Raw genomic sequence first — 20,365 nt, 5'->3', positions numbered from 1 at the left:
TCACCTGAGGAAGGAGCAGCGCTCCGAAAGCTAGTGACATCGAAACAAACCTGTTGGACTTTAACCTGGTGTTGTAAGACTTCATACTCTACTGAGTGAAGACTGTTTTAAGGTTTTTAATTTTTGTGCATAGATTTGTGGTCCTTATAAGTTCTCAATGCTTTTCTTCACCTTGCACCTCCACTCTTATTATCCCCTAGTCAGTAACGGTCTGTTTTTCCAGGCTAATGCTGTCAAATGTTATTTTGTTCATATTTTACTGTTCAAAATAATCAGCTGCGTTCACGAATTGGGATTGCATTTTTGTTTTGCATTCCGTTCTGTGTTGATAACTATGTCTGCTTTATCAGCCACACTCGTTACTGGGACAGAAAAGACCTGTACATCCTGCCAGCAGTGGAATGCCTGGCCAGAGCATGCGTTGCCTCTGATCATTGGGCCGGAATGGTGACGCAATAGTTAGCATTTCTGCCGCAGCTCCAGGGACCTGGGTTCAATTCCAGCCTTGGGTCACTGTCTGTGTGAAGTTTGCACTTTCTCCCCGCGTCTTCATGGGTTTCCTCCCGGTGCTCGATTTCCTCTCACAGTCCAAAGATTTGCAGGTTAGGTGGATTGGCCATATTAAATTGTCCCTTAGTTTCCAAAAGGTAGGTAGGGTTTAGAACATAGAACATAGAACATAGAACAATACAGCGCAGTACAGGCCCTTCGGCCCACGATGTTGCACCGAAACAAAAGCCATCTAACCTACACTATGCCATTATCATCCATATGTTTATCTAATAAACTTTTAAATGCCCTCAATGTTGGCGAGTTCACCACTGTAGCAGGTAGGGCATTCCACGGCCTCACTACTCTTTGCGTAAAGAACCTACCTCTGACCTCTGTCCTATATCTATTACCCCTCAGTTTAAAGCTATGTCCCCTCGTGCCAGCCATTTCCATCCGCGGGAGAAGGCTCTCACTGTCCACCCTATCTAACCCCCTGATCATTTTGTATGCCTCTATTAAGTCTCCTCTTAACCTTCTTCTCTCCAACGAAAACAACCTCAAGTCCATCAGCCTTTCCTCATAAGATTTTCCCTCCATACCAGGCAACATCCTGGTAAATCTCCTCTGCACTCGCTCCAAAGCCTCCACGTCCTTCCTATAATGCGGTGACCAGAACTGTACGCAATACTCCAAATGCGGCCGTACCAGAGTTCTGTACAGCTGCAACATGACCTCCTGACTCCGGAACTCAATCCCTCTACCAATAAAGGCCAACACTCCATAGGCCTTCTTCACAACCCTATCAACCTGGGTGGCAACTTTCAGGGATCTATGTACATGGACACCTAGATCCCTCTGCTCATCCACACTTCCAAGAACTTTACCATTAGCCAAATATTCCGCATTCCTAAATTTCTGGGTTACAGGGATCGGGTGGAGGCGTGGGTTTAAGTAGGGTGCTCTTTGCAAGGGCCACTCCCCGCAACCTTGAATCAAACCCCGAGTGGAAAATCTGGCCCACCCGCCCCTTCCATAGCCTAACCTGATCCTTCACACGAGGTGCGTCTCCTGCAAAAAGACCACCTTCACTTTCAAGCTCCTAAATTGCAAAAATACCCAAGATCTTTTGACCGGTCCATTGAGCCCTCGCACACTCCATGTTATCAGCCTTACCGGGGGCTTACGCCTCCATTCCCCTCTACTGTCCGCCATCCTCCACTTTTGGCTCTACCGCCGTTAATATCACCCTGTACCTGGCCCACCCAAGGTGGCCCCTTTCTCCGTCCCCATGTTTCTTCACCAACCTCGCCTCGTTAGAAAAGAAACCCTCCACTCCCGCCAGACCCCACTCGATATGTATTCCCAATTACTTCAAAGTGCCAGCACCTCTGTCTCCCAGAATTGTTCAGTTCAGTTCTCCCCCAATTTATGCTCCCTGATGAAGTCATAAGCCGCTTCTGGGGTCTCAAAATGGTATTCAGGCCTTCATATGTCACCCAAAGCTTCGCCGTGTAGAGCACCCCAAACCTGATCTGCCGTCGATATAGCACCGCCTTGACTTTGTTGTACCCCGCACGCCTTTTGCCAACTCCTCTCCAATGCCCTGGTATATTTGGACCTTGTTCCCCTCCCATTCACAGTTGCGGTTCTCCCTGGCCCACGGCAGAATCTTCTCTTCACAAACTTATGGATTCTCACGATAACTGCCTGCGGCGGCTCCCCCGCTCTAGGCTTCTGCCTCAGAGACCTGTGTGCTCTGTCCACTTCAGGGGCCTTATCCAACACGCCCTCCCCCACCAGCCCCACCAGCATCATTGAAACGTACCTCGTGGCACTCGCACCTTCCACTCCTTCAGGCAGGCCCACTAGCCGCAGATTCTGCCTTCACAATCTATTTTCCTGCTCCTCCACCGTTGCTCTCGAACGTCTTGCAAAGGTCCCCTAAGAGCACCACCTCCAACGCCACCACCCGATCCCTCTGGTTCGACATCACCCTCTCAGTCTCTCTGACCTGCGACCCCTGCACCTCCAAACATTTTTCCACCCTCTCCATCGAGCCCTTCAGGGGTGCCACAGCCCCTTCAATGGCCTTCGAGCGATCCTCCTGCATCTCCTTCCTCTGCTGGCGGAACTCTTCCTTGATGAAGGCCATCAACTGTTCCTTCTGGGGCTTTGCTACTTGCACTACCCCTTCCCCCTTCACCATCCTTCCACTGGCTACTGCGCCACAGGTCCTTTCCAACTCTTTGGCCAGGTGTTTCCCCTTCTGCTGGGTTTAGTAACCAGCAGACATACCACTCCCGGGGGAACATCTCCTCCAACCTTCAGCTACTTTTCTGTCGAGGTTACACCCAGTTTCGGGTAAGAAGAGCTCTTTTCTACGCCTTCAAGCAGGACTTGCCCTGTGTGCAACCATTCCACAACATGGCCGCCACCGGATGTCCATTGGAGGATTATTCCGAACACATATTTCTCTTTGAGCTGTTTTCTGAAAGCTGTCCTCAATTTAATGGATCCATTCTCACTTTTTTGATGCAATTGGAGATCATCTCTATGAAACCTAACATCACTGTTAATATCTCTTTAAAGCTATTTTAACAAAAGTCAATGTGCTTCCCTGACTCCCCCCCCCCCCCCTCACTGCTTTTCTTCCTCCAGAGTTTGTATCAGTGTTTTTATATTTAATTCCCTAATTATTTGACTTGTTTATCTATTTTGTAAACTGCTTATTCAATTTACTCTGACTTTTCTTTGTTTTTCCCCAAACTGGGACATCTTAAGCATTATATCTTTCACTGTTTTGTCTGATCTTTATTGGTGATTGTAAATATGGTTAACGGATTAATCTTCAATTTAAGTTGAATTGCTTTGGTCACTTATTTGGGGCAGCACGGTAGCCTTGTGGATAGCACAATTGCTTCACAGCTCCAGGGTCCCAGGTTCGATTCTGGCTTGGGTCACTGTCTGTGCGGAGTCTGCACATCCTCCCCGTGTGTGCGTGGGTTTCCTCCGGGTGCTCCGGTTTCCTCCCACAGTCCAAAGATGTGCGGGTTAGGTGGATTGGCCATGATAAATTGCCCTTAGTGTCCAAAATTGCCCTTAGTGTTGGGTGGGGTTACTGGGTTATGGGGATAGGGTGGCGGTGTTGACCTTGGGTAGGGTGCTCGGTGAGCCGGTGCAGACTCGATGGGCTGAATGGCCTCCTTCTGCACTGTAAATACTATGATGTCCAGTGAAATCGGAAATACATTACCCTTGGGCACATTTACAGCATTGATGCAAACGTTAATCAATTTATCCCCATTTTTGCAGTTTTCTAGTACATTCCACTCCTTATAGTATTGTGGCCGCTGCCAAGGTTTCAGCTAGCAGTAACGCTGACAGCTGAAGTGGGAGAGTGTGGTGTTCGTCCCTTGAAGTGCAATACAGCACAAATCATCGCATCTCACCACAGAGAGGTGACCCACTATTACAAAAGGTGGAGACTTAAGCCAAATGCTAAAAGGGCAGTATCTAGTTTTTTAAACACACACAACAGGCCAACAACAGCCCCGCATCTTCTTGAATGGATATAGTCCAAAGTTTTGTATCCGGATGTTACAATGACTTACAAGGAACATCTTTATTATGCCTGAAGTGCATATGTTTTAATGCAAGAAGTATTACGGGTAAGGCAGATGAACTTAGAGCTTGGATTAGTACTTGGAACTATGATGTTGTTGCCATTACAGAGACCTGGTTGAGGGAAGGGCAGGATTGGCAGCTAAACGTTCCAGGATTTAGATGTTTCAGGCGGGGTAGAGGGGGATGTAAAAGGGGAGGCGGAGTTGCGCTACTGGTTCGGGAGAATATCACAGCTGTACTGCGGGAGGACACCTCAGAGGGCAGTGGTCTATATGGGTAGAGATCAGGAATAAGAAGGGTGCAGTCACAATGTTGGGGGTTTACTACAGGCCTCCCAACAGCCAGCGGGAGATAGAGGAGCAGATAGGTAGACAGATTTTGGAAAAGAGTAAAAACAACAGGGTTGTGGTGATGGGAGACTTCAACTTCCCCAATATTGACTGGGACTCACTTAGTGCCAGGGGTTTAGACAGGGCGGAGTTTGTAAGGAGCATCCAGGAGGGCTTCTTAAAACAATATGTAGACAGTCCAACTAGGGAAGGGGCGGTACTGGACCTGGTATTGGGGAATGAGCCCGGCCAGGTGGTAGATGTTTCAGTAGGGGAGCATTTCGGTAACAGTGACCACAATTCAGTAAGTTTTAAAGTACTGGTGGACAAGGATAAGAGTGGTCCTAGGATGAATGTGCTAAATTGGGGGAAGGCTAATTATAACAATATTAGGCGGGAACTGAAGAACATAGATTGGGGGCGGATGTTTGAGGGCAAATCAACATCTGACATGTGGGAGGCTTTCAAGTGCCAGTTGAAAGGAATTCAGGACCGGCATGTTCCTGTGAGGAAGAAGGATAAATACGGCAATTTTCGGGAACCTTGGATAACGAGAGATATTGTAGGCCTCGTCAAAAAGAAAAAGGAGGCATTTGTCAGGGCTAAAAGGCTGGGAACAGACGAAGCCTGCATGGAATATAAGGAAAGTAGGAAGGAACTTAAGCAAGGAGTCAGGAGGGCTAAAAGGGGTCACGAAAAGTCATTGGCAAATAGGGTTAAGGAAAATCCCAAGGCTTTTTACATGTACATAAAAAGCAAGAGGGTAGCCAGGGAAAGGGTTGGCCCACTGAAGGATAGGCAAGGGAATCTATGTGTGGAGCCAGAGGAAATGGGCGAGGTACTAAATGAATACTTTGCATCAGTATTCACCAAAGAGAAGAAATTGGTAGATGTTGAGTCTGGAGAAGGGTGTGTAGATAGCCTGGGTCACATTGAGATCCAAAAAGACGAGGTGTTGGGTGTCTTAAAAAATATTAAGGTAGATAAGTCCCCAGGGCCTGATGGGATCTACCCCAGAACACTGAAGGAGGCTGGAGAGGAAATTGCTGAGGCCTTGACAGAAATCTTTGGATCTTCACTGTCTTCAGGGGATGTCCCGGAGGACTGGAGAATAACCAATGTTGTTCCTCTGTTTAAGAAGGGTAGCAAGGATAATCCCGGGAACTACAGGCCGGTGAGCCTTACTTCAGTGGTAGGGAAATTACTGGAGAGAATTCTTCGAGACAGGATCTACTCCCATTTGGAAACAAATGGACATATTAGTGAGAGGCAGCATGGTTTTGTGAAGGGGAAGTCGTGTCTCACTAACTTGATAGAGTTTTTCGAGGAGGTCACTAAGATGATTGATGCAGGTAGGGCAGTGGATGTTGTCTATATGGACTTCAGTAAGGCCTTTGACAAGGTCCCTCATGGTAGACTAGTACAAAAGGTGAAGTCACACGGGATCAGGGGTGAGCTGGCAAGGTGGATACAGAACTGGCTAGGTCATAGAAGGCAGAGAGTAGCAATGGAAGGATGCTTTTCTAATTGGAGGGCTGTGACCAGTGGTGTTCCACAGGGATCAGTGCTGGGACCTTTGCTCTTTGTAGTATATATAAATGATTTGGAGGAAAATGTAACTGGTCTGATTAGTAAGTTTGCAGACGACACAAAGGTTGGTGGAATTGCGAATAGCGATGAGGACTGTCAAAGGATACAGCAGGATTTAGATCGTTTGGAGACTTGGACGGAGAGATGGCAGATGGAGTTTAATCCGGACAAATGTGAGGTAATGCATTTTGGAAGGTCTAATGCAGGTAGGGAATATACAGTGAATGGTAGAACCCTCAAGAGTATTGAAAGTCAAAGAGATCTAGGAATACAGGTCCACAGGTCATTGAAAGGGGCAACACAGGTGGAGAAGGTAGTCAAGAAGGCATACGGCATGCTTGCCTTCATTGGCCGGGGCATTGAGTATAAGAATTGGCAAGTCATGTTGCAGCTGTATAGAACCTTATTTAGGCCACACTTGGAGTATGGTGTTCAATTCTGGTCGCCACACTACCAGAAGGATGTGGAGGCTTTAGAGAGGGTGCAGAAGAGATTTACCAGAATGTTGCCTGGTATGGAGGGCATTAGCTATGAGGAGCGGTTGAATAAACTCGGTTTGTTCTCACTGGAACAAAGGAGGTTGAGGGGAGACCTGATAGAGGTCTACAAAATTATGAGGGGCATAGACAGAGTGGATAGTTAGAGGCTTTTTCCCAGGGTAGAGGGGTCAATTACTAGGGGGCATAGGTTTAAGGTGAGAGGGGCAAGGTTTAGAGTAGATGTACGAGGCAAGTTTTTTACGCAGAGGGTAGTGGGTGCCTGGAACTCGCTACCGGAGGAGGTGGTGGAAGCAGGGACGATAATGACATTTAAGGGGCATCTTGACAAATACATGAATAGGATGGGAATAGAGGGATACGGACCCAGGAAGTGTAGAAGATTGTAGTTTAATCGGGCAGCATGGTCGGCACGGGCTTGGAGGGCCGAAGGGCCTGTTCCTGTGCTGTACATGGGCCTGTTCCTGTGCTGTACATTTCTTTGTTCTTTGTAAGAGCCCACCGAGTGTAAAGACAAGAAACAACTCGATCAGAAAGTGGCCAGTTCAATCTGTAGAGTATTATAATTCCTGACCAGACCCCAACAGTGGCTAAGATACTGGACCGAAAACCCTTCTATTTTATTTATTTAAGACTGTGTGAAAAGGACACTTCACTGCAGGAGTGAGTGCATGAAGATATAGGGATTTGGTATTTTGAAACAAAACTTTATTATTAACACTGTATTAAAATTTTTAACCTCACACCTGAAAATAGCTTGCAATTACCCTTTAAACAATAGTACTCAATACAGTAAATATAATACCCTTAATTACTATCTCTATTTCCCAATTAAACAACACGGGGGCGTGGGGGGGGGGGGAGAATACAGCTGTCAATCCATCCTACATCCCAATGGCACAGAGTAATACTTGCTTTCCAGAACAGATTTGGCTCCTGTTAGAACCCCTGCAGACTCTGGCTGGATATCTTCAAAAAAACTATTTCAACTGGTTTGTTTCAGCTACCTCTTGGCTCAGGAAAGTCTGCACTGCTTTCAATATTATTATTTTTTTTTTTTTTCTTCGAACTATCCTGCTATAAAAGCAAAATACCCTACTTGTGGTCCAAAGGAAAGTCAGAACAGAACTCAACTCAGAATCCTTGTCAAAAAGTCTGAGTATCTTAGCTCCACCCAGCAATGACATTTACCCCCCCCCCAGCTGAAAACAAATTTACTCCCAGGCTGAAAACACATTAATTTACATGTCAAACAACAGTGCATTAGTCCAGGTTTTTATGATGGTCAATTTCACCCTGGTTCGTAAAAGCTTTCTGGTCTTGCAAAACAAGGTTATTTTAAAAGTGTGACTACTGCAGTCAAACACACTCTAACCCAGGCTTTTAACCCTTCAATTGCCAAATGTTTATAATCCAATATTTCTAAAATCCTGCATTCTTCACAAGAGCCAACATGCAGTCAATAATAAACGCTGGGTTTGCAGTTCATAATTCTGCAGCAGATTGTCCCCCAAATATGGCTCAGCTCTTCTCGCACAATGAAATCATGCACATAACATTAGTAATAAGTATTGTGGGACTAGCCTATTTAACAGCCCTGACCAATCTAACAGTCCAGTCCAGCATTATCTCTCCTGACAAGCCACCCTACTCCTTCAGGTGAAAAACCTTTTTATTTATTGGACGTCACTGGTTGGGCCAGCGTTTATTGCCCATCCCTAACTGTCCTTGAACTGAGGGGCTTGCTGAGCCATTTTAGAGGACATTTAAAAATTAACCAGATTGCTGTGGATCTTGAGTCACCATGTAGGCCTGACCAGGTAAGAGCAGCAGATCCCTTTCCCTAAAGGATGTATCAGATTTACTCTTGGTTAAAGGGGATTTTAATCCACTAAGGCACCTCCTTCACACAAGGTTCCTTGATGAGGTTGTTCTTCTTATGATTGGATGCCACCCCTGATGGGGTACTAGGTAGCAAGAAGAAGCTGAACAAGGTCAGTGCCCATTTTGTGCCATGTCGAACAGTCCAGGTCCTGGTTTTGAGCTCTCCCAACACCTGTAGGTAAAACTTATTTGCTTCAGATGAATGGCAAATTACAACAGGGTAGCTTTAACCTTTGGTGATGATGTAAAATAGGTAATATCAGATCAGCCGCCCTTTATACAGCCTGCCTTTTCTTTCCATTCAAGACCATATACATAATACAGAGCACAGAACAGGACATTTGATAGAGCTGCCCCATCCCAGAACCTACTCTCCACATGAGCCTCCTCTTACGCTACTTCATTTCACCAGATTGGAATGACCTTCTGTTTCTTTCTTGCTGATATGCATATCCAACTTTTTCTTAAAAGTGTCCATATCTTACTGCTGTTCATGGTAGTGCATTCCACCGGATAACCACACTCTGGGAGTTCAGTCTATTTATATAACTCATCCCTACCCCGTTGAGAGTTTGCTCCCTCCCTCTTCAGATCTTTTTCTTTTCACTGCATTCCTTGCCCCTATTCTATTTCTGTGTCTTAATTTTCTCTCCAATAAGGTATTGTTTGTTCTCTCAATTCAGGACTCATCCCTTCAGATTGGAAAATTGTACATGTCCACTATTTAAAATGGTGTAAAAGAGAAACTAGGGAATTATGTCATGTTAGCCAAATAGATGTTTTTTTTTAAAATAATTTTTACAGAATGTGGGCTTCAATGGTGAGGTCAGCATTTATTGCCCAACCCGAGTTTCCCTTGAGAATGTGGTGGTGAGCTGCCTTCTTAAGCCCCTGCAATCCATGGGGTGCAGGTATACCCTCTGTGCTGTTAGGGAGAGAGCTCCAGGATTTTGACCGATCAACAGGGAAGGAACGGTGATAAATTTCCAAGTCGGGATGGTGAGTGACTTGGAATGGAACTTCCAGGTGGTGGTGTTCCCAGAAATCTGCTGCCTTTGTCCTTCTAGATGGTAGTAGTCATGGGTTTGGAAGGAGCCTAGGTGAGTTCCTGCAGTGCACCTTGCAGATGGTACACGCTGCTACTACTGTGCGTCGGTGGTGGAGGGAGTGAATATTTGTGGAAGGGGTGCCAATCAAGCGGGCTGCTTTGTCCTGGATGGTGTCGAGCTTCTTGAATTATGTTAGAGCTACATCCATCCAGGCAAGTGGGGAGTATTCCATCACACTCCTGAATTGTGCCATGTAGATGGTGGAGAAGCTTTGGGGGGGTAGGAGATGAGTACTTGCCACATGATTCCTAGCCTCTGACCTGACTTTGTTGCCACAGTATTTATATGACTAGTTCAGTTCAGTTCCTGGTCAATTGTAACCCCCCTAGGATCTTTATAATGGGGGATTCAGTGATGGTAATGCCACTGGGTTTCAAGGGACGATGATTTAATTCTCTTTTATTAGAGATGGTCATTGCATGACCATTGCGTGGTACAAATTTACTTGGAACATTGGAACTAGTAAGGTTGGAGTGACTGAATGTTGATCACGGCGTGATAGCACAGATTTGTATATGATAGGTCACACCTGACAATCTTGATTGAATTGTTTGAAAAAGTATGTTACAGACAGGGACTGGAGACAACTGAAACCCTTGTACCCTTTCTCTTACGTCTGTAAACAATGTGTTTGTGGAAGGGACAGTGGATATGATTCTCAACCCTTAAATATGTGATGTGGATGCCGGCGTTGGACTGGAGTGAGCACAGTATGAAGTCTTACAACACCAGGTTAAAGTCCAACAGGTTTGTTTCGAAACAAACCTGTTGGACTTTAACCTGGTGTTGTAAGACTTCGTACTTAAATATGTGGTAATTTAAAAAAACTATCAGCAGCAAATATTTGTAGGTTTAAATAAAGAGGATTATTTATTCATACTTTCACTCTGAAAGTATAAAGTCAACGGGCGGAATTTTCCCATTTTTGTACTGTTAGGGCTCCCTGGGGTAGTGTGCGGTCAATTCCAGCCCCACCTGACCCAGAGTCGCAACACAATTCAAATTAACAAATAGTTCTTAGACAAACACCCAAAGTATGCCCAATAACTACAGTCACCAGGCTTGTAAATGTAAACACAATTAATTTTTATTAATAATAACTATAATTAAATACACAGCAAATACAACTGGTCAATTATCTAACTCCTAACCCCCTCCTCTTTAACTCGCCACCTCCCTCTATGCTTGCATGCCACACAAGAAATAAACACAGAGGGGAAAAGAGGGGTAAGAGCCTTTGTTTGAGATGGTTGTCTTCTACCATACCTTCCACAGTTTGGTCTGTAATAGTTTTCGTAAGACAGGGTGAGAGAGACAGGGTGAGGGAGAGTGAGACAGAGACAGGAAAATCATCACACTCTGGTAGGACCCATCTGTCACCAGGCACAATACGGCTGTCTGTCCATTCATGGGCCACCAGCTAACCAATCGAACCAAATCCCTCCCATCTCTCTCAGGAGCCAAAATGTCTGAGTTCTGCTGTTCAAAAGCCAGCACAGTGTACTATATTGCAACTTTTCAGTTCCTTACCTCCTCTGCTTGACTTAAAGGTAGATGTCCATTAAACATCCATGGATCAAAGTGAGAACGGCAAAATAAAATAAATGGGAAGTAACAGAATCAGCAAAAAAAGCCCTTACAGTGCCAAGTGCTGGCTGAGACGAGAAAGCCGGTGTGCAGCCTGCCAGCTACATAGTTGGCTCTTCTCACCAGACAACCCAGCATTTGATGCAAAGAAAATCTGCAGGCATGGCCCACGCTATCACACTAGCAGGGCAGTGAAAAAGGGTGCCCCGATCGCCAATAAGAACAAAGAATTCCACCCCTCCACGTACAAGACAAGAGGATTCCCCTCCACCACAGATATGGGGGGCTCCCCCTAGGCACTGCCTCCTGGCAGCCTACTCCTCCCAATGTGTAGGGACCAAATGGCAGGGTAGCTCTTTAGTGAGATGATAATATATTTAAATGAGATTCTCAAACTTTCTGGACAGGAACGTCACTGGTGGGGGGAAGGGGACAATAGGATTGCGAGATCTCATTGGTGAGATTGGCATTTATTGTGTCTTGCAGTGTTTTGCATTACCGCGGTCGCAAAATCACGGCCTACATTTCACACACACACAGTGGAAAAAGGTAAAGTTCAAGAGGATAGTGTAATAAAGTCAGCATTATCCACATCCTGTAAATGAATTTTTAAAAACTTTTCAAGTTGTAAAAAGAAAAACTAGCTCTTGGATCATGCATTTGTCTCATTTTTGGAAAAGCAGTTGTTGCGGGTACATTGAAATGATATTTCACTCCAAAGGGATAGATTTGGTGGCTTGAACAGCTGGAGTCATATGTCAGTGTTGTTGCAGGATCCTATATAAAATGATAGCTTCTTCAGCAGACCACAAAGTTTGTTTCTTGTGGTTTTCTTGCCATGAGGTCATGTTTCTGTACTGATGGGCTTTGAAAAGGAACAGCTGAGAGACATTAAGATGTGGACGTTCTCAGATTTTAAAAAGGCCATTTTCTGCAACTGCTGTTACTTGCTGTGTTCTCCGCAGATTGATGTAGAATTCCAACACGAGATTACACAAACTAGGGTTGTGTTCCCTGGAATTTAGACAGCTAAGGGATGATATGGTCAACGTTTTCACGTTGCAAAGGGGAATAGATTGTTTATCTATCCCATCTCCCCTAATTAGGGAGTCAAAGACTTGGCGACATTAACTAAATATTAAAGCCAACAATTCAGGATTGAAATTGGGAAACTCTTCTACATGAAAAGGGTGGCAACAGTTAAGAACTCTCTTCTGATATTTGGTGGTAGATTGCAGCTGCACTCATCCAGGAAAGTATTCCATCACACTCTTGACTTGTGCCTTTTGGATGGTTGAAGGTTTAGGGAACCAGGAGGTGAGCTAGTCTCCCACAGGCCTTCCTCTAGCCTCTGACCTGCTCTTGTACCCATGATATTTATATGGCTTGTTCAGTGTCTTGTCAATAGTAACCCTGAGGATGTTGATAGTGGGGGATTCAGCAATAGTAATGTCATTCAATGTAAAGGGCGATGGTTAGATTCTCTCTTATTGAAGACAGTTATTGCCTGGCAATTGTCAACTTAGCCTGGATATTGCCCAGGTCTCGCTACATTTGGACACTGACTGCTTCAGTATTTGAGGAGTTGCGAATGGCGTTGATCATTGTGCATCATCAACTAAAATCACCACTTCTGACCTTATGGTGGAAGGAGGTCATTGTTGAAGCAGCTGAAGATAGTTGGGCCTCGGACACTACCCTGAGGAACTCCTGCACTGATGTCATGGAACGGAGATGATTGACCTCCAACAACCACAACCATCTTCCTTTGTACTCCAACCAGCAGAGAGATTATCCTCTATTCCCATTGACTTCAATTTTGCGAGGTCTCCTTGATGCCACATTCAGTCAAATGCTGTCTTGATGTCAAGGGCAGTCAGTCTCACCTCATCTCTGGAGTACTGTTCTTTTGTCCATGTTTGGAAGAAGGCTGTAATGAGGTCAGGAGCTGAGTGACCCTGGTGGAACCGAAAATGAGCATTCGTGAGCAGGTTATTGCTGAGCAAGTGCCGCTTGATAGCACTGTTGATGACTCCTTCCATCACTCTGCTGATGATCGGAAGTAGATTGATGGGGCGGTAATTTGCCAGATTGGATTAATCCTGTTTGTTGTATACAGGACATATCTGGGTAATATTCCACATTGCTGGGTAGATGCCAGTGTTGTAACATTACTGGAACATCTTGACTAGGAGTGGGGAAAGTTCTAGAGCACAAGGTTTTCAGTACTATTGCCAGAATAATGTCAGGGCCCACAGCCTTTACAGTATCCAGTGCCTTCAGCCATTTCTTGATGTCATGTGGGGTGAATCGAATTAGCTGAAGACTGACATCTGTGATGCTGGGGCCCTCTGGAGGAAGCCGAGGTGGATCATCCACGTGGCACTTCTGGCTGAAGATTGATCCAATGCTTCATTTACATAGATGTGCTGGGCTCTCCCGTCATTGATGATGGAGATATTTGTGGAACCCTCTCCTCCAGTGAATTGTTTAATTGTTCAACACCATTCAAAATCTGTACCAATTGACACCATCCAGGAATAAGCAGCCTGCTTGATTGGCACCCCACCCACAAGCATCCACAGTAACAGCAACGTGTACCATCTACCAGATTCACTGCAGAGGGATCTGAGTGTCCTCGTGCATGAATCACAGAAAACTAGTTTGCAGGTACAGCAGATAATAAGGAAGGCAAATGGAATTTTGGCCTTTATAGCTAAAATTTAAAAGTAGCGAAGTGTTGTTGCAACTGTACAAGGCATTGGTGAGACCACAATGGAGCACTCTGTATAGTTTTGGTCCTCTTATTTGAGGAGTGATATAGTTGCATTAGAGGCAGCTCAAAAGAGATTCACTAGATTGATTCCAGAGAGATGGGGTTTGTCTTATTAAGAGAGATTGAGCAGTTTAGGCCTATACTCTCCAGAATTTAGCAGAATGAGGGGAGATCCAATTGAGGTATACAAAATGATAAAAGGTATGGATGAAGTAGACGTGGAAAGGATGCTTCCTCTTGTGGAGCATTCTAGAATGAGAGGTCATAGTTTTAGAATAAGAGGTAGCAAATTTAAAACGGAGATTGAAGAGAAATTACTTCTCTCAATCTGTGGAATTCACTACCCCAGAGTGCAGTGGATGCTGGGGTATTGAGTAATTTTAAGGAGGAGATAGACCGGTTTTTAATTAGTAATGGGTTGAAGGGTTATGGAGAACGCGCAGGAAAGTGGAGTTGAGGCTGAGATGAGATCAGCCATGATCGTATTGAAAGACAGCGTGGGCTTGAGGGGCTGAATTGCCTACTCCTGCTCGTTATGTTCTTAGGAGCTCACCAAGCTTTCCTGGACAGCACCTTCTGAACCCACTACATTATCATCTCAAAGTTCACCTTCAAGCCACCCACCGTTCTGACGTGGAAATATATCACAATTCCTTCACTATCGCTGGGTCAAAATCCTGGAATTGCCTCTCTAACAGCACAGTGGGTGCACCTACACCACATGTTCAGCAGCAGTTCAAGAAGGCAGCTCCCTATTACCTTTGCAACGGCAATTAGAGATGCACATTAAATGCTGGCATTGCCAGAGACGCCCACATCCTATAAATGAATTTTTAAAACGATCAGCTCATTGTAAGTGTTTTAAATTTTTGTTAACCAAACATATTAAGTGATACAGTGACGAGAGCTTTTGATTGAAATCCTTAATGCTAATTATTCAGTTGTCACAGTCTGATTTCGTGCAAATACCAAGATTAAAATGACCTGATATTCTGTAGTGTCGGTCTGTGAAGATCACCATTCTGGGAGATGAGGGCGTCCCAATACAGGTAGACGGAGAAGCATGGATCCAACCACCTGGAGTTATCAAAATCGTGCACAAAAACAGAGCACAAATGCTGACAAGAGACCGAGTAAGTATGCAAGAGAAACTATTTCTAAATACTGAAAGCCTTATATTTTTCTCAATAATATACATACAGCATTGAAGAACTTTGTACAAGTTTGCACCATGAACCCTTATCATATTGCATGGACAATAAAGACCAATAATTTTGTGTGAAGTGGGTTTAGAGGGTACTGGAACAGTGCACACTGAGGTAATATCTCTCCATTTTGAAGTATTCTGTCTATAATGACCAGGAAGCCAGCAGTAGGAAGAATATAGATTTAATTAAGGTAACAAAAAGTCTGCCCACAGCAGCAAACTATTTCCATGACACAGTCCTGTTGAGACAGCCAACATATCAGTCCCTGTTTGGGCATTTATGCTCGATCCTACGAGCCCCAGCTGGGGAAGCTCGTATTCCAGAGCCCCATGGGGAGATCAGTTACGGTTCCCTCGTGAGGGTTATTACACTGTCCTTATCTTTAAATAAAATTTAATTTGACATGGTTTAGAGTAAAATATAAATAAATGCAAAATAAATTTGCAGGTGCCGACTTGGGTAGCACTGGAATTAGTCTGCAGGATGGGTTAGAAAACTGCAAAGTCCAAAATTGACGCTTTGCAGCACCACTACTGTAAAGAGGGTGTCATTACAGTGTGACAAGTTGACAAAGGTAGTTTTCAATATAAATTGAATGTTTTGAGTTCATAAATGAGCAGAGTACACAAAAATGTACACTTGGCACCATTCACTGGAATGGTACCAGGGATGAGGGACATCAGTTATGTGGACAGACTGGAGAAGTTAGAATCGTTATTGTTAGGGCTTAAATGGTTAAGGGGAGATTCATTAGAGATGTCCAATGTTATGAAGTGTTGGGGAGAAACTTTTCTACTGACAGGAAAGTCGCTAATTAGAGGATACAGATTTAAGGAGATTGGAGAAAAACAGAAGAGGCATGAAATATTTTTTAATGCCACAGGCTATTACAATCTGGAATGCATAACAGGAAAAGGAAGCAGAAAGAGACATTTGAAAGGAAATTTGATTAATACTTGAACATTAAACATTTGCAGGGCTATGGGGAAAGAACGGGGGAGTGAGACTAACTGGATAGCTCTTTCAAATGGGCAACTCAAACGATGGGCTGAATGGCCTCTCTTAGCACAATACAATTCTATTCTTTGTTTATGAGAGGAAATAAAGAATTAGTAGACAGTCAGTATATGCTGATGTGCATAGCAAGCATGTAAAAATGAGGAAAATCAATTCATGTATCTGGTGGGAGACCCTGCAATTTATTTCAATGCTTAGAATCCTGTGTGGCAACACATCCTATTTTCTTACAAACACTGGCATATATTTGAGTTTGCAAAATGTGATTTTGATGAGCATGGCTCTGAATAGGAATCTGAGATCTAGAGAAGTACCAAATGCCGATTTACTGAAAATGAGCTTTCCCCTTTGGAAATTATGAAACAAAAACAAATTTGGCCTTGTATTAGCAATCTTTAAAGCTCAAGTCTGAGAAAGACTGGAATCATTTTTGCGGATCAGTGATGGGCTGTGGAAGTCAGGGATTTGGATACGGGTGTCTGTTACTCCCATTGCTGGAAGCTCTGGACTTGAAGTATTCATTTGGTAAACCCATCCTGCATCCTACATGAATCGACACAAATCTACAGATCAACATTCTTTCACACACACACACTGGGATTTTTTTCTTAGACTTTAGCAGGGAAACTCTGTCTTCGATGATTTATTGTATTTGATTGTAGGTGTTTCTCATTGAGTGATTGGGAAAGGTGAAACAGTGTTTGCTACTTGCTTACATGTGTTTTGTTTTACAACTTAATCAAAGCAGCCAAGTTAGGGAGATGTGTTCCAGTGATAACAGTAGAAAGATGGTCTGGCCGAGGCATAGTTGGATGAAAGATATCACAAAGCAGTTGCAGCCAAGCTACAGTGGATAGGTGGGAATAGTGCAAGCCAAACATGACATACCATGACATCAGATCGCCTGGTAGGAGTAGCTACAAGAGAGAATACAACCTTCTCCCCATTCATGAAAGCAGAAGGAGTAATTTTGTATTAAAGACCAACAGGTCGCCTGGTAGGAGTAGCTATAAGAGAGAATACAACCTTCTCCCCATTCGTGAAAGCAGAAGTATTTTTTTATTAAAGACCTAACTAGTATTTAGTTTTTAATCAAACAACCAACAGAGGCAGAGAGATGTCAATTGGCAGGGTTGTGTGCTACTCCTGCAGGATGTGGGGCATCATGGACACTTCAAATGTCCCTGAGGACTACATCTGTGGGAAGTGCATTCAATTGCAGAAGCTCACCAAAAGCATGGATCAGTTAGAGCAACAGCTGGAAGCACTGAGGAGACAAAATTAGCTGAAATTGTTGCAAATAATAGCTACAGAGATGTGGTCACACCCAAGGTACAGGAAGATAGATGGGTGACCGTCAGACGGGGTAGGCAGACAATCAGGGGTCCCCTATGGCTGTCCTCCTATCTAACAAGTATGCCATTTTGGATACTAATGAGGGGGAAGGTCCATCAGGGGACAGCAGTAGTGGCCAGAGTGAAGGCACCACTGCTAGTCTTGCTTCACAGACCGGGGGTACAGAGCGTAGCAAAGCAATAGTGGTGGGGGATTTCATAGTCAGGTACACAGATGAGCGCTTCTGCGGCCATGAAAGGGACTCCAGGATGGTAGTTTGCCTCCCTGCTGCCAGGGTCCTAGATGTCTTTGAGCGGGTACAAAGCATCCTAAAACGGGAGGGAAATCAGACAGAGATCATTCTCCACATTGGCACAAATGACATAGGTAGAAAGACTAGCGAGATCCTGCAGAGGCAATTTAGGGAGCTAAGTAGAAGATTAAAAAGCAAGACATCTAGGGTAGTAATATCTGGGTTACTCCCAATGCCACGTGCTCGTGAGGCTAGGAACAGGGAGATAATGCAGTTTAACACGTGGCTAAAGAACTGGTGCAGGAAAGAGGCCTTTAGTTTTTTGGATCACTGGGATGTCTTCCAGGGAAGGTGGGGCCAGTACAAGAAGGACGGGTTACACCTGAACTGGAGGGGTACCAATATCCTGGCTGGGACATTTGCTAGTATGGTTCGGGTGGGTTTAAACAAATGTTGCAGGGGTGTTGGGGATCAGAACAGTAAGCCAGCAAGTGTAGAGACTGGGGATGAGCATGGTACCAGGGCCAGGCTGGGTAAGAGGAAGGGCAGGCAGGGGGAGGTTGAACTCAGTGGGCCTGGAGGTCTGGAGTGCATCTCCTTCCATGCGTGGAGTATAACAGGTAAGACAGATGAACTTAGAGCCTTGATTCATGCGTGGAACTTGGATGTGGTTGCGGTAACGGAGACTTGGTTAAAAAAGGGACAGAACTGGCAGCTAAATATTCCGGGATATAGGTGTTTTAGGCGAGACAGGGAGGAAGGTAAAAGAGGTGGTGGGAGTTGCAATATTGATTAGAGAACATATTACAGCTACACAGAGGGAGACACCTTGGAATAATCAAATAACGTGAAACTGTGGGTACAACTCGGAAACAGGAAGGGGGCAGTCACTATGAAGGGGCTGTTTAGCACAGGGCTAAATCGCTGGCTTTGAAAGCAGACCAAGGCAAGCCAGCAGCACGGTTCGATTCCCGTAACAGCCTTCCCGAACAGGCGCCGGAATGTGGCGACTAGGGGCTTTTCACAGTAACTTCATTTGAAGCCTACTTGTGACAATAAGCGATTTTCATTTCATTTCAAGGGGGTGTGCTACAGGCCTCCCAACAGCCCACGGGAAGTTGAAGAACAGATATGGAAGCAGATTCTGGATAGATGTAGAAATAATAGTGTTGTTGTAGTGGGAGTCCCTTGGGGCTAGGGGTCCGGCTGGTGAGGAATTTGTTAAGTGTGTCCAGGAAGGTTTTTTGGAACAATATGTGGATAGTCCAACTAGAGAGGGGGCTATACTAGACTTAGTATTAGGGAACAGGCCTGGCCAAGTCATCAAAGTTGCAGTGGGGGAACATGTGGCGAAAGTGGCCACAGTTCCATAAGCTTTTGGATACTCATGGAAAAGGATGGGTGTTGTCCGAGGGTTAAGGTGCTAAATTGGGGAAAGGCTAATAACTGCAACCAGATTAGGCAGGATTTAGAGGCTGTTGTTTAGGAGAGGCTGTTTGAGGGTAAATCCATATTTGGCATGTGGGAGTCTTTTAAGGAGCAGTTGATGGGAGTGCAGGACAGGCATGTGCCGTGAAAAGAAAAGGCAGGATTCGGGAACCGTGGATGACCAGTGAAATTGAGAGTCTAGTCAAAAAGAAAAAGGATGCATGCATGAGATCTAGGCAACTAAAAACAGATAAAGCACTTGAAGAATACAGGGAAAGTAGAAAAGAGCTCAAACAGGGAGTTAGGAGGGCAAAAAGGGGTCATATAATGTCTTTGGCAGACAGGATTAAGCAGAATCCCAAGGCATTTTATCTGTATATTAGGACAAGAGGGTAGCTGGAGAAAGAGTTGGTCCACTCCAGGACAAAGGAGGGAAATTATGCATAGAACCAAAGGAAGTTGGTGAGGCCCTTAATGAGTACTTTGCACGATATTCACAAAGGAGAGGAACACGTTGATTGGTGGTATCGCAGAGGAATATGTGAACGCTTTAGAACAAGTCATTATTACGTGGCAGGAAGTGTTAGGTGTGTTAAAAAGCATTAAGGTCGAAAGGTCGACAAGTCCCAGGCCAGATGACACCTATCCCAGATTGCTGAGATTAAATCGCTGTGCCTCTAACAGAAATCTGTGTTTCCTCATTGGCCACAGGTGAGGTCCCAGAAGATTGGAGGACAGCTAATGTTGTCCCGTTGTTTAAGAAGGGTAGCAAGGATAACCCTGGTAATTATAGGCCACGAGCTTGATGTCACTGATAGTGAAGTAGTTCAGAAAGATTCTCACAGATAGGGGGCGGGATTCTCCGCTCCCGCGCCGGTTGGGAGAATCGCCTGGGTCGCCAAATTTTCCCGTCGAGTTCCGCGCGGCGCAGGCCGGAGAATCACCCGAGACACCCAAAATGATGATTTTCCGGCACGCCTGCTATTCTCGGGCCCGGATGGGCCGAGCGGCCAGCCCAAAACGGCGGGTTCCCCCCGGCGCCGTCCACACCTGGTCGCTGCCGGCGGGAACAGCACGGGGACGCTGGTGGGGCGGCCTGCGGGGGGGGGGGGGGGGGGGGGGGGATCCTGCACCGGGGGGGCCCTCAAATGGGGTCTGGCCCACGATTGGTGCCCGCCGATCGTCGGGCCGGCCTCTCTGAAGGAGGACCTCCTTTCTTCTACAGCCCCGCAAGAT

The 20,365-nt window shown here is 45.2% G+C and overlaps 1 protein-coding gene across 6 annotated transcripts in view; it reads left to right on the top strand.

Moving 5' to 3' along the window:
- The window catches only part of dgkh (diacylglycerol kinase, eta), an 857,220-nt gene that overhangs the window by 700,146 nt on the left and 136,709 nt on the right, over positions 1-20,365 (top strand). For all 6 annotated transcript variants that reach the window (XM_072514377.1, XM_072514378.1, XM_072514379.1 and 3 more), the window contains one exon: positions 14,887-15,021. In XM_072514377.1, the coding sequence (XP_072370478.1) occupies positions 14,887-15,021 (135 nt within the window). The remainder of the gene's footprint in view (positions 1-14,886; positions 15,022-20,365) is intronic.

The sequence above is a fragment of the Scyliorhinus torazame genome, chromosome 8 (genome assembly GCF_047496885.1).
Source record: "Scyliorhinus torazame isolate Kashiwa2021f chromosome 8, sScyTor2.1, whole genome shotgun sequence".
Classification (NCBI taxonomy): Eukaryota; Metazoa; Chordata; class Chondrichthyes; order Carcharhiniformes; family Scyliorhinidae; genus Scyliorhinus; species Scyliorhinus torazame.
This window is presented reverse-complemented; position numbering and strand designations above follow the sequence as displayed.